This window comes from Rhineura floridana, chromosome 19 (genome assembly GCF_030035675.1).
Source record: "Rhineura floridana isolate rRhiFlo1 chromosome 19, rRhiFlo1.hap2, whole genome shotgun sequence".
NCBI lineage: Eukaryota > Metazoa > Chordata > Lepidosauria > Squamata > Rhineuridae > Rhineura > Rhineura floridana.
In genome coordinates, this window is record NC_084498.1 from 28,491,869 (window position 1) to 28,506,476 (window position 14,608).

Sequence of the window (14,608 nt, forward strand, 5' to 3'; positions counted from 1 at the left end):
GGTTTAATCTGTTCTGACACCATTATTTGTTTTTTTTCGCAGTCCATGGTATGCGCAAAGCTCCAACACCACATGAGTTGATTTTTCTCTTATCAGCCTTTTTCACTGTCCAACTTTCACATCCGTACATAGAGATCGGGAATACCATGGTCTGAATGATCCTGACTTTGGTGTTCAGTGATACATCTTTGCATTTGAGGACCTTTTCCAGTTCTCTCACAGCTGCCCTCCCCAGTCCTAGCCTTCTTCTGATTTCTTGACTATTGTTTCCTTGGTTAATGACTGTTCCAAAGTATTGATAATCCTTGACAAGTACAACCGAGACTTAACTAAAAGCCCGAAGAATAATATTGACCCATCAACTGTAGCAACAGGACAAGACTGGAAGCAGAGAGGAGGGGATAACCTAACATTTATAGCAGGCGCCAATGAATCCGCCAGGCCTCCAAACCACTCTCAACTAAAATCCTATACGCCAAGACAGGACCGTCCTATGCTGGGAGCAGGCAGCATAAGGCAAGACATTCTCCACCTACCAGCCAGAAGGTTCTGGCGTTCCTTTCTCTGTTGGTAGAGAAGGGTGTTCAGGGTATCCAGGAGGTGCATAAGCTGTCCTAGAATCCCAGACAGCCGGAGCAGCAAGAGAGCCACCAGCAGCACCTTCTGGCCAAAGGCTGCATCCGCAGAGGTGACGGGGCCTTGCCTAATGCCCAGCGCATGTAGATACTGACGCTCAAGTGGAAATTTCTTCGAGGGGACACTGCCCCAGTGGAGGGTGACCTACAGTCTCCAACAGTGCTGTACCTCATAGACTATACTGATACAAGCCTTGATCCGCCTGGCTGATGTTGGCTTTGAAACGTTCTTCCCCAGAAAGATGAGCACACAGTGGTCCAGTGCACAGCCATCTCCTTCTGATGTGGATCCGGAGCACCAGAGCACCTGTCCCTCTGACTTAGGATGTGAAGGGCTGAGGGCAGAAGGAGGGCAGAACAATAACGTCTTGCGATCTATGGAAGACAGAGCTGACCTTGGGTGCGAAGGATGGATCACCATCTTGTTGTCGTGGAAGAAGGAGAGGTGAGCTCTGACTGCAGGAGCACCACGCTGACACCTTTTCTAGCAGAAATGGTTGCAATGAGGCAGGTGACTCTGAAACAGGCACAAGGCCACTGACCTGAGAGCCCGATATGCAAGCTCCTGATGGTGGCCGGAGAAGAAAGGGGCATGATGTTGGCTGATTTCCTTCCAGGCTCTCCCATACAGTGAAGCAATTCCAACCCCAACACGTGAAAGGGGTGGAGGTGGGAGGCTGCTGAAGAAACCTGTCTCCCATCCTGAGGAAAGGGATTCTAGGAGCAGCAGCTGCCGCCGCAAATTTCACTTATTCCTCAGCAGCGGACCTAGAATACTCTCCTGCTGCTTAAAGAGGTAAGAGAAATCTGGACAAGCTCAAAGAGATGAAGAAGGGGGAACCACCTGCTTGTCCACCCTTTCTCCTGGGAAGGGAGTGGAGACCACCCAAGTCCGACACCAAGCAGGGAGAAGACAATATCCTGAAGACTGAGCCCTGCAAGAGGAGGCAGAAGCTGCAGTGCCTCTATTGCTTTTTTACATGCTGCTCTCTTAAATAACAGGCATCCTATGCATGATATAATGTGTCTGGAGAGGCAAACTGGACCCTTTTGCCAATCTATCCTCTTGTTCTTATTTGCTGGGTTTTGTCCACGCAAATTTGAATAACCTACAACTGCTATGAATTTTTTTCACAGGAGGGCAAATCAAGCACACTGCTAGGAAAGTGGCGTGTAAGCAGTGGACTGCATGGAGATTTAGGCCAGACTTCAGCTCTGTAACTGCCAGCATTCAGACTGTGTTCTGTGGTGTTGAAAGCCCTTTACGTATTTGATCTTGGTAACCTTTTACATCAACCCTGCAAAAGAGGCTGTTTTGCAGATCACAGACAGACATAAAGGCAACTTGAGGGTTGCAAATTCTCTCTCTCTCTCTCAACACACACATTCGCTAGCAGCTGTCTCTACTCCTGTTTCTGCCCTTTACTTTTAGCACTTCCTGAGAGAAGTGAGAGATCCACCTATTAAATAGTAACAGCAGCCGCCCTACCTAAGACATGGGGAGTGGATGCGCGCACACTCTCTCTCTCTCTCTCTCAGGAAGAACCAGCTGCCCGAGAGGACAAAGATATTTTGTGTAGGGGGAAGGTGAGAGGGCATTTTCCCAAGTGGTCACAGCAGAACAGGACTTTCCCCAGTCACCACAGCCGTACTCTTCTTGAACAGTTTATTTGCATGTGTGAATCTTCCTCAGTTGGAAGCCTGTTGCCAGGCACAAGCATTTTGTGCAAAGCGTAAACAGGGAGCGCCTGCAAGCCCCGCTTAGCATCGCCTCCCTGGGCTGCAGAGGCCAGCCAACCTATTGGCAATAAAGTCCTCTCTACTGGAGTCAGAGCAGGCATGCCCATCCCCTAGTCCACGTCACACACTTGCGGGAGGGCAAAACAGCACTGTGTACAGGATTCACTAGGCCTGACAGGACACCGTTGGGGCCTGGATCGCGGGTTGCCATATAGGTGTCAGCCCTACTTTGGAGGGATGCAACATGTGCGCTAGCCAGTGAATGGGAGGGGTGTCAGGACCCCTTGCCAGGCCCTTTCGTCTCCTTGGGTTCCTCCGTGCGTGCAGGGAAGAAAGCAGTTGGCCTCTGCTGAGCATTTCTTCTCCCTAAGAGACTGCAGGGCACACTTTTTGCTTCACTGCAAATTCAAGCCTCTGCTCTGTATTGAGGGTTGCCTCTTAACAGAATTTCCAGAGGAAGAGGAGATGTGAATTCACAAGGGGGAGGAAAATTAACTGCACAAAGGAAACTCTTAATTGGGTAGTAAACAAACAACGTAAACAAACAAACAGGCAGCCACAAGTTTCAGGCACAAGAACTTACGTTGAAGAAATTGGTCTTGTTCCTCTCGCAGAAGAGGCCCTGTGCCGGCATGTGCTTCAGCTGCTGCCATGGGAGACTGCTGCCTAGCAACACATCTCGAGCCCACTGAAGATTCTATATAGGACAGAGCAGGAGAAGCAGCAGTGTGGCAGGGGGAGGGAGGTAGAGGAGGGGGGATGTTTGGTTATTGCAGCTGAGGCCTCCGCTTGCCTCTTTCTTTTCCACCACCCAACCAGCCCTTCCCCGGGCCCAAAGAAGCTTCTCCCAAACACGCCCATTTCATCACCTTTCTGGGGAGGAAGCTGCTAGACTGGCCGTTTGCTTACTAGTAGCCCATTCAGTCCTCTGCTACTGGCGGGGCTGCCATGAGGCTCCCAGCTCCCAGACTCCTCCTGATGGCTTATAAGCTTCAGGAGGAGTCATGCCAAGGGAGAAGGAGGCAGAGGAGAAGCCTGGTGCAGTTCTGGTCTAATGGGAAGGCAGGAAAGGGGGCCTGCCTGTGCTCCTGAAGGAAGCGGCAGGAGCAGCTGCCCTAAGCATGGTGGGCATGGAACCTGGAAACGGTGACGACTCCCTTCAATGAAGCTGTAACATCTGCCAGTGTCCCATGGCCATTTTCTTCCTCCCCAGTAGTTTAAATGTTTGTGAGCGTCCCAAGACAACATGGCATCTCATTCAATGGCACCAAAGGGAAGGAGTGGGTGCTCTCTGCAACAACCAGCTTTAGCCTTGTATTTGATTTAATAACATTTTGCAACACATCTTTAGACATTCATAGAAGCACCCCACTCCACCCCACCCTCAGGAGAAAGGGGCTGTGCCGCCTCATCTTGACTACAGAAAGAGCACCCAGTGCCTGGACTGCTGCATGGCAACAACACAGCCAGTGGCCACTGTCTGCTTAGCTGTAACAGTCATCCCCCACCCCCAAATGCAGGGCTGAGATCCACCTCTCTCTTTTTTGGAACGCCAACCCCCCCCCGGTGCCCTCCAGACGGTATCAGCTTCCGTTGCATCTGCCCCAGCCAGCTGGTGACTGTGCTTCCTCCCACCAGCCCCACCAGCCATCAAGGAGCCGGGCTGCGGCTGGGGCTGGTGACAGCTGTAGTCCAAAGCAACTGGAGGCCACCAGGTGGGGAAGCAGCCCTGACCTGGCTTTGGCAGCCTTCTAACTAAGCATTCGTCTTGCTCCAGATATCTGGAATGCTCCTGCAGAGGCAGCTTCCCTGCACGGACATCTGGAACACGTTGCTCCCAAAGGACACTCTGAAGACCTCACACCACACAAGAAGCAAGCAGAAAGGGGGAATTACACTGGTGAGGAATTAGGAGAGCAGGTTCCAAGCGGGTGTGCAAAACAGGGCCTGGGCTGCGCGCCTGGATTCCAGACACAGGAGTACAGGTGCAAGAGGCAGGACGCAGCTGCCCAGAAGTCTCCGCTCTCCCTTGCTCTGCCCCTTACTGGCTCCCAGGATACGGCACTCTTTCAAGCGGGTGCCTGGTGGGCATGGGATATTTAATGACTAGGAGTGGGGCTCCCAGTGCCCTATGGCCACAGGGCACTGGGATCAGGCAAATGCAAAGGTTTGTCAAGTTGCCTCCTTTTCACAGACTATGGAACTTAACTGTTCCAAAAACACAAACTGGGACCTCCTTGTGCAGAATCATTTATTTGATTGCAGGCACGAGGCCCAAGGTGGCAAAGGACTGCAGACTTCCCTCCTAGTCTTCCAGAGTACATCATAGCAAGCGCAGGGGCTTACAGTGAGATGAAGAGAATGCGCTCGGCGTGCAGCCACCCCAGGGGCTGTGCTAAAAGAGCACGCCTGCTCATTCCTGCTTTGTGCAGGTAGAGCGTCCCACTCACAGGCTCACACAGGGCAGCTGCTCCTGTCCTCGGGTGAGGACTGAACTAGGCTGCTGCGGCAAACCACCACCACCACAGAGGGGGTCTTAATCCTGAGACAAGAATCACGGAATAGCTCAAGAAGGTTCTTGCGCATTCTGGCTGCTCATGTTGCCCTCCCAACACCAGAGCAGAGCACCTCCGCAGCAGGGAAGGCAGCTCTTCCGCCACCCTCGGCTCAGGCCTGGACAGGGACCAGGGCAACATCACACCGGAGAGGCACCGCTGCCTGGGTGGGGCAGCTTTCAGTTCCTTGTGATGCTGGCCCTGCCACCAGCCCTTACCTTGTGGGTTGTGCTGTAGGCGTAGAGGTAGGCCAACCGGTAGAGGCTCTTGTAGTGCTGAGGGAAGCGGCTGAGGCAGAGGCGGAAGGCGGCGATGCAGTGCTCCGTCAGGACCTTACGCTGCTCCTCAAGGTCCGCCGGGAGGCTCTGGGGAAACTGCTCTGTGCTGGGCCCAGGCCGCCTTTTGGCATCCCCCTGGGAGAGGGAGGAAGCAGAGGCTTTGGAGGGGACTCCAGGTGGAATCTGAGGATCCGGCTTCGGCTCAGCTGCATGGCAGGACTCACAGTTCTCCAAGGGCTCCTCCAGCTTCCCTGCAGTTGCCAAACCCAACACAACAGCATCAACATCTCCTTTAGATCGAATTCACACAGAAACCACCAGGTTTCTTCTTCTACCAAAGTATGTTACAAACCATTCCAAAATGTTTTAATATAAGTTATTCTCCAATGACTGCAAATACCACACAAGATACACTGCCAGATGAAGAAACCCCCAGCCTGCTGCTTTCTTTATTGTCCTTGGCTCACAGCAGAGCAGCCCAGGTGGCAGCAGGTGCTCACAGGATGCAAGCGGCACCCTTGCCCCTCCCTCCCTCCCTCCCAGCAGGAGCTGCTCAGCCTTTGCCACTCCTTTCCCTCTGGCAATGACACCTACTTGCTGCCGGAGGAGGAAAGCGTGTGCTTGCTCCAGCAACTTAAGCTTTCCTAAGCAATTCTCTCTCTCTCTCTGGGATCACATATTAGGAAGGACCTACCCCCTTCCTCAGCAGGTCCAGGTGCCTCTTTGCCAGGAGTGGTCGTGGCAGCAGCTTCTGAGCAAGGCACACAGGGCCTCCTCTCTGGAAAAGGCTTCTTCGCACTGTCTTGAGAGCTGGCAAGCTCAGTGAACATGTCTTGTGTGGAGTTGGAATCAGAAAGCACCACTGCCGTGCTATCCTGACTCCTGTCTGCACAGGGGAAAGAAGACAGCCATGAGTAGGCTTCCAATGCGGCTGCCTCTCCACAGGCACCTCCACCCACCTTGTGCCAAGAATTTGGAGCTGCCACCTCCTCGCTGGCCCTGCCCTGCCCCTCCTCCATTGTAGAATTCTGCCAGGGTAGCCAACGTATCCCGGGGCAGCCACATGCCCATTCCTCTTTCCAACTCAGCCTCACCTTACTGTCACCTTCTGTCTCACCACATGCAACAACTTTTCCCTTTTACAGGAAACTGCCCAGTGTCTAGGCAAATTCCATCCACTAGAATTCAACAGCTTCTGCGTGGTATATCTCTGTAGAAGCAATGCTCCATTTGAGGCGCAACATGCACACAGCGCTGTACAGCTGTTTTAAAGCTCTCTTTGGAAGCAAATGTCATCCAAAAGCTGGTCTGGCACTACCAGGACTCACTTTTCAGACAGACTGTGAATGCCAACATATCAGAATGCTGTGACAGTCTGGAAGATCTAAAGCTTACTTCTCTACTACTCTAAAGCCAACTGGAAACATCTGCCTCTAAATTCAGCCTAGAAGTTCCAGTATGCAAGGAGGGCCATACAGGATTGGCAAGAGATGTGCAACAGAAGTCATGTGGCTCAGAGAATCCTTGGATGGCTGGAAACCAGTCTGAAAGAGAAGCTGCCTTAGAGGTGGGCAGGTGGCGGCCATTCCAGCTCCTAAGGACCAGCCCATCTGCAGGAGCCTGCCAAGCAATGAGATGCCACTTTATACCCAATGGGGGGTAGGAAAGAGTGAAGTGCCCTTCTCTCAGAACAGTCTGGTTTAATAATCTACAGTTGGGATTCTGCAATTTTAAAATTTAAATAATTTCTTTGTGCCCTTGGGGTGTACAACCCCACTACTCCAGGTATGGGGAACCTTTGGCTCTCCAGATGTTGCTATACTACAGCCCCATCACCCCAAACAAGCACAGCCAATGGCCAGGGATGATGATGTAGTTCAGCAACATCTGGAGGTGGAAGGCCGCAGGTCCCTCAGACCTGGGCTACTTCCTATCACTGTGTACTGAGCTACCCACCCCCACAGCACTAGTTTCTTTCTAATCAATCTTGTGATCTTTACAAATTCATTGATCTTTGTTCTACCAAGCATTACTCAGGGCAGCTTCCAACAGTTAAAACACACCATAGCACAATAAAACAATAATCAATACAGAAGAAAACAGAGACAGAGGCACAGCAGAAAAAAACACCATGTTTTTAAAGCCAGAAACAACCTCTGGCAGAAGACCATCAGAGACGGGAGGGAGCCATCTGAGCCTCGCAGGGCAAGGTGCAGCCACCCAGAAGGCCCTCTCTCGCCACCACTGCCACCACCATCTGTGTACCTGCTCCTGGTGAAGACAGAGAAGGGCCTCCTCCCCTGATCTTAGACTGGTGTGGGAGGAGACTGTAGTCCCTGAAGTGTGCTGCAGCCAAGCCAATTAGGGCTTTACATTGCCAATCATTTGAATGACAGCACATGCTGACACAGTCACATTTCTGGAAAATGAAACTATGAAGGTATGTTGTGGTAAAAGTCAGGAGCCAATGTTTTAACACAATCTGGGTATGCTGAATCGAAACCTCCTAGCTCCCAAGACATCCTAGAGATTAGGCAAGGTGGCAGAAGCCCCAAGTTGGACAAAAAGGGCCTCTTTTTTTCAAGAAAGAGGAAAGTAGTGGCTCTAGGAAGCTACAGACCGGTCCGCCTGATGCAGTAACTGGGCAGAATTCCAGGTCAGATTATGAAGCAGGTGGGTTGTGAGAACAATTATGATTTCTTTGTGATTACTAAGGAGGAGCACATGCTGATGAAGAACAAGCCACACCAGGCCAAAGTTAGCATCTCCTTTTCAGACAGAATCACGAGTGTGGTAGGTCACGGGCATGCGGTGGGGACACAGTCTTATGTCTTGATTTCAGCAAAGCGTTTGACAAGGTTGTGATGTTCCTATATTAATGTATATATGGTGTTAGTTGTTTAGAAGATACATGGTAAGTGGAGTGAAAGAGAGGGAGTGAATGGGCAGTAGAATGCGAGATGATTGGCTGAGTGTTTAAAATGGCTGAAGGTATAAAAGGAAGAGTGAGAGTGGAATCTGGGGGGGAGAAGAGAAAGAGTGGATTGCTTGGTGGGGTTTAGAGAGTTGTTTGCCAGGAGGGAGGTGGAGTTCGGATTAGTATTGAGTAAAACCATATGCTTATGTGCCTTAAGAAGAAATCTTGTTAATCTTGTTAGCTTTGTTATCTGTAATAAATACTTAATTTGGTTTACCAAAGGCCTGATCCTTGGCTGGGGTTTCACAGACCAGAAGGGAGGGTAAGGTAATGACCAAGGCTGAAGGGGAACTGTAACAAATGGTGGCAGCGGTGAAGAGAATAACAATACCAGTATTCAGAGTCTCTGGGAATACTAGTATTGGGACGTTACTGGTGGTTGCCTAGCAGGGGGATCTGTTGAGATCTGTGCTAGAGCGGGGAGAGAAACAATAAAAGAGGACAGTCCGGACTGGTGGAGTCCCTGGTGGTGCCTAGTGACAGGCAGTAGCCACGCGCAGGTAGGAACCTGACAGGGAGAGCCAGGGAAGGACGCATCACAAAGGTCTCTGATGGTATTCTTGTTGACAGTCACTACTGTTAAGTAGATCTGCAGCTGGCTGAGCTTTCATACCCAACAAGTGCTTGCAAGCAGCTTCTCTGTCATCCTGGAGGGCAGGTCTTGAGTGAAGAGCCATGGGGCAGAAGTAGGGGAGGGGGGGTCTCTCCTAGGCCCTGGGCTAAGCACCATTTTTTATAAATGACTTGGACAAAGGAGTAGAGGAAATACTTACAAAGTTGGGAGGGAAAGCTAACACCACAGAAGCAAAACTCAAAGTGATCTTGACAGGCTGAAACAGTGAGCCAAAAGCAACAAGAAGTTCAGCAAAGATCAGAGATAAATGTGAAGTCCTGCTTTTAGATACAAAAAAATTAAAAACCAATTGTTAAAGCAGTAAGTGTCAGATGGGGGAGATCTGCCTTGGAAGCAGCACATGTGAAAAAGATCAAGGTGCCTCAGTTCATCATAAGGGTTGCTAAAACAGATTGAATGCAATCTTAGGCTACATTAAAAACCAAAGTATAATGCAATCATTTTGCACTAGTCAGATTTCATCTGGATTAGTGCCCAGTCCTGGGTGCCACATTTTAAGGAGGACACTGACAAACTGGATCATGTCTAGACAGCAACCGTGTTGGTGAAGGATCTGAAAACCAAGTCCTATGAGAACAGTTGAAAGAACCAGGAATATTTAGCCTGGAGAGGAAGACATAGTAAAGGCCTTCAGCATCAGAATGGTTGTCATGCAGAAGACCGACAGACCAGGGCTGTTCTCTGTTGCTCAGAGGGCAGGACTAGAGCCAGTGATGGAAATTGCCATGTCAGGAGGAACATCCTAAGGGCAAAAGGCATTTAACGGTGGAATAGGCAATGCGTCAAGAGGCAGTGGGTTCTTAAGTGGAGGTGCTTAACTCGAGACTGGATGCAATGAGCAGGGATGGATTAGAGGATCTCAAAAGGTCCATCCCAACTCTCACTCTCTTTGTTTTTTAGAATGAAGTGCATTATCAGACAGCTACTACTGCTGTTGAAACTTCCATATGGTGGAATGTTCTGGAGGCCACTGATGAAACTGAAGATAACCTCTGGTGCAAACTGCCAGTATCTTGTCTATGGAACCAGCAGAGGAAGACATTGGTACCAGAGCACAATGGACTCTGCGGTGTTCTTCTCCAAACTACATGACTGCAGGCCATAGCTGAGATGGGGCATCAGTCATGGGTGGCCACATTTCAATATGCTTTGCAAATGGCATGTCACGGCTTTTACTTGCCATAGCAAGTGTACCAGCGCTACCATCTGGCAAGCATGGTGAGTAGCCATCTTTCCTTCCTAACCTTGAAGTCCGCAACTCTCTTTCCTGCTCCAGAGGATGAGGAGAGAGAGGAAGGGAGATGGGGGACTTGCTTGGCTGATGCTCAACGGAGGTGCTCTAATCTCCTCAGTGGCCATGGCCAATGCGCTCCCGGCTGCTCTTTACTCCATGAAAGAGCGATGGGGAGACTTGCTTGGTCCCTGCTCAGCAGTGAAGTGAGCAACTGTCATGCTACCGGAGTATGTCAGGGGCAGGATCTCAAGAACCGTAATTTTTGGCAGCACTACCAAGCCCAGCCAAAAACTATAGACCTCTGATGCTGATCTTCCAATGTTTTGGTTTAGGTACTCTAATACACCCCGTCATAAGGGAATGTGTTACTGCTGATGGATTTTCAGATGGAGTTGAATTTAAGAAGAGGTACGCCTGGTGCCTACGTTACTATCATTCCGGCGCCAGGTTAAGACCTGGCTATGCTCCCAGGCATTTTAAGGTTTAATGTTCATAACTTTTAAACTTTTATATTTTGTTTAACATATTATTTTGTTTTGTTGCTTGTGTTTATTGTTTGTAATCTGATTTTACTGTGTATTTTTGTATTTTAACCTTTTTGTACACCGCCCAGAGAGCTATTTGCTATGGGCGGTTTATAAATGAAACAAAGAAGAAGAAGAAGGAGAAGAAGGAGAAGAAGAAGGAGAAGCAGAAGAAGAAGTCAGACTGGTCTGGTCTGACTTCTCTCAGCTCAGCATATGAAGAGGCAGAGAAGTGGTTGGCATACGAAATGTTGGAAAATCTTCAGAGAGAACCATTTAACCTAATTTAACTTTTTGGAAGAAGGAGAGTGCTCAAGTCATATCACATAAGCCATAAAGTTTGTCTGCAGAATATGCAACGCGAAAGAACCCGGCTCAGTTGATAACTAGATGTTGTCACTGGTTTTCAGTACAAGAAAACCAGCAGAGTTGCCAGCAACAGGTAATGCTCTTCGTTCTCACGTAGTGCAAGGACACAAGCAAGCCTTGATCTGGATAAATGTTCACCGTGCTATTCCAGACAGGGGCTCTCAGAACCCACAAATACGAGTTACGGCGTGCATGAGGGTGCTGGGGCAATGAACATACCAACAACCAGAACCCCTGCATGGATACCATCCACCCCAGAATACCTCACAGTAAATGTACGAGGAACGTCATAGGAAATTAGTGTGCAATTTCTTGCTATAGTAAGTATTAGTGGTATTTACAAGTGTTCCTAATTAAGTTACATATTTTATTAAGTTAATTAAATTACATATTTTATTATTTAACATTATTCTCCCCATTATATTTAGATTATAAATTACACAATTAAATTTTTGATACAAAAATGTATAGACGCTCTGTGTGTGGCATATACTAATATTTAAATAAATTATTATAGTGACTTTTTTGTTATTTGAAGGTCAAGAATGCAACATTCAGCTGGGAACCAGCATAATCCACATACAGCAGAGTGTGCCTGCCCAGCAGTTCCTGAGGTTTACCCTAAAATGACCATTTGCGCATCTTCCAGGCTTTTTCCAGAACTGTGACTAGACTACGATTATAAGATACACAAAAAATGCATAAAGCAGGGGTGGGCGTGGCCAATGGGCAGGGATGATGGGAGTTGTAGTCCATCATCATCATGAGGGAAGGCCACCAGCTGCCCAGCCCTGCTGCAAAGAACGGAACAGGACAGACACAGACAATAGTGTTAAAAAGGCCAAAACTCCAACTGTTGCAACTCATCTTGAGAATGCTTTTCCAGAAAGCGGGTCTCCACATTTCCACAGTGAACACATCATCCCTCAAAGCGGTTAAGCTGCAGTTCTGACCTATCGTTCAAGCAAGCCGTGATGGGTAAAAAGCAGGGAGAGAATATCTATGAATAGACTTTTTTAAAGGGTTAAGGCAGCACGGGCAATATTGGGTACAAAAGCACAAACAACACAGACAGCACAAAAAAGACAAAGATGACCACAAGCCACATTGAGTATTACAAGGAGCACTGCATGGCAAGAATGGAAGCTTTCTGCTCTACTGAATGGATGACACACACCCCTGGCCCCCGCCATGCACTAACTGCAAAGCAAGTCAGGACGCTCTGCAAGTTGACAAATGCAGCTACGCAGCAAAGACATCCAAGACAAAAGTGACACCAAAACTAGACGGATCTTACAAAATGAGGCCTGTGAAGCCTCTTGCCTGTGATAATTGGTTCTGACTTTAAAAGCTTCCTGCTTCTACCTGCAGCAACTTCTGTGCTGAACAATCACAACTGGACTTCATGGTACCTGGATATTTAAACAGTTAATATTTTATGTTCTCCATCCACCCAACTATACCTTACTTTATATCTCAGTCACCAAGACACCTATAAGAATATGGCAAAACAAACTCCTTCCAAGTCTAAATCCACCCTGACCTGAATAGAGAAATGGCTGGGCTGATATGGCAGCACCCACGTTCTCTGTTAAAAGGTTGGAAGACTTGGTCTGGGCCAGAGCAAGGAACGAGTGAGCACTCCAGGGAAACCAGCTCTTGGGGATAAGCTCAGAATGAACAGTAACTGCTACTTAATTTCTAACTATTCAGAAGAAAAAAACTCTGCAGAAGTCTGTGTTTTAAGGATATTTTATCTCCTTAATTTAAGAATTCAAAGACACTGAAACAACTCTTGAACTGGCAGCTGGTTCTGCTCATGCTTTCATATCTGGAAAGGGCAAGACAGCCTCAACTCCTAGACTTAAACGCTTATTTATCACATTTGCTCTAGTTTTGTAAGAAAGCAAACTGAAGACCTCTCATCAAAGAAAGTCCTTTCCTCTTAGAGTCAGGCAGTGAAGATTTCTGAGTGTGCTATTAAGTCAGCTAAGACCTGCCACTGAGATATTAGGTTTACAGAGCAACTGAGTGATGCTGCCTCTAGTTAAGTCTTGAAGCAGCCCCCTGACATTCAATAACGCTTTGATACTCCAAGCAGAGCATCTTTCTAGGCCAGCATCAGGTATAAGAATTGGAGGCACTGCAATTACTGGGTGTTCCACGGGGCTCTCTCTCTCATCTCCTAGCCTTTTAACACCTACGTGAAAACCAAGCACCAAAAAGATTGTAATGTGGACACCAGTTGAGCCTTTCTAGGGAGGGTGTTCCAAACATGAGCACCTCTATGCTTGACCTTCTTCCTTGCATCTGCATAATCCACTTCACTAACTAATGATATCTAATGAAGAACTTCATGCTTAATGCATGAAGAGCTTAATACTGCACGGGCAGGCTGGTATAAGAGAAGGCATTCCTTCAGGAATTGGGGTCCCAAGCAGTTTAGGGCTTTTAAAGGTCAGTACTAGTGCCTTGAATTGGGCTTGGCAGTAAATAGCCAGCCAATGTGATTCTTTCAGAACTGGCGTAACACGGCTCCACCTAACTAGTCCAGTCTGAATTACTAGCAACTGGTGAAACAACTGGTAAAAGGTACACCGTGCCACTGAGGCCACCATTGATAATGCTAGCTCAAGAAACACTTCTAAGCTACATGCCTGCTATTTCAGAATGAGTGCAACCCCATCCAAAAGACCAGACAGACCTGATGATCACCTCCCCACAGGGCCTCTCTCTTGTTGGGATCCAGTACTCAGTTTATTGGCCCTCATCCAGGCCATTACCAAATCCAAACAATGATTCAGCAGGTTCAGACTTGCTGTTTGCAAATGGTAACAGATGGGATAAATAAATTGAGCTCCATACAGACAATATGGAGGTTTTGTGGATTGGTTCTTTTTTAAATTCAGTTCACAAATACAATCACAACACAATTTAAAAGAGAATACACCATTAACTAAAAATAGCAGCATGAAAACATGTCACTCCAGACTGGCAATAAAAAAAAGACTAAAAGTAGCAGTGACAATTAAAAATTAAGGAGGACAAAAGGATCTTTTAGTCATCAAGACGTGTTATACCTCGGAGGCAATAAATGCCTCTGAATGCCAGTTGTTAGGAATCCCAACCAGAGAGAGAGCTGTTGGCACTCAGGGTCCAGCTTGTGGGCCTTTCCCTTTGGGGCCTCTGCCTGCCACGGTGAGGACAGGAGGCTGGATAAGGGGAGTATTGGATCCAGCAGGACCCTTCTAACATTCTTTAGAAAGAAAGATTAGAAATAAATACAAGACAGATGTATGAAGTTTTGGGTAGGGGAAGAAACCTAGAATTGCTATGGCCATATCCTGTAAACCCTGACTTAAGGGTGCAGTAAGCACCCCCATCTTTCAGAGTTTTATGATATGTGTAAAATAACTGATACAAGGGAATATAAACAGATTGGGAGTTTTCCAACCAGTTGTCTGGGATCACAATAAAGGAGAACTTAAAACGGCATGTCAAAATCTGTGTGTCAAAGCTGTATATACCATATGATTGTATGGGTAAAGAAAAAATAAAGCTGTATTAAATCCAGGCCTTTCTTCTTCTACTTCCTGTCATTACAACAAATAAAATAATTAAGAAGAGATACCGGGGGATATATTTGATTGGAAAATTAACAG

General features: G+C 47.9%; 1 protein-coding gene and 1 long non-coding RNA gene across 8 annotated transcripts in view; one reads left to right on the plus strand and one right to left on the minus strand.

The window, feature by feature from the left end:
• CABIN1 (calcineurin binding protein 1) overlaps positions 1–14,608 on the minus strand; it is a 74,488-nt gene that overhangs the window by 25,799 nt on the left and 34,081 nt on the right. For all 7 annotated transcript variants that reach the window (XM_061602959.1, XM_061602958.1, XM_061602953.1 and 4 more), the window contains 3 exons: positions 5,903–6,094; positions 5,149–5,459; positions 2,959–3,072 (listed from right to left, as the gene is read on the minus strand). In XM_061602959.1, coding sequence (XP_061458943.1) covers positions 2,959–3,072; positions 5,149–5,459; positions 5,903–6,094 — 617 coding nt within the window. The remainder of the gene's footprint in view (positions 1–2,958; positions 3,073–5,148; positions 5,460–5,902; positions 6,095–14,608) is intronic.
• On the plus strand, positions 9,734–14,513 carry LOC133373364 (uncharacterized). The gene is made up of 3 exons (XR_009759664.1): positions 9,734–10,037; positions 10,667–11,266; positions 11,485–14,513. It is a non-coding gene; the product is annotated as an uncharacterized LOC133373364 (long non-coding RNA).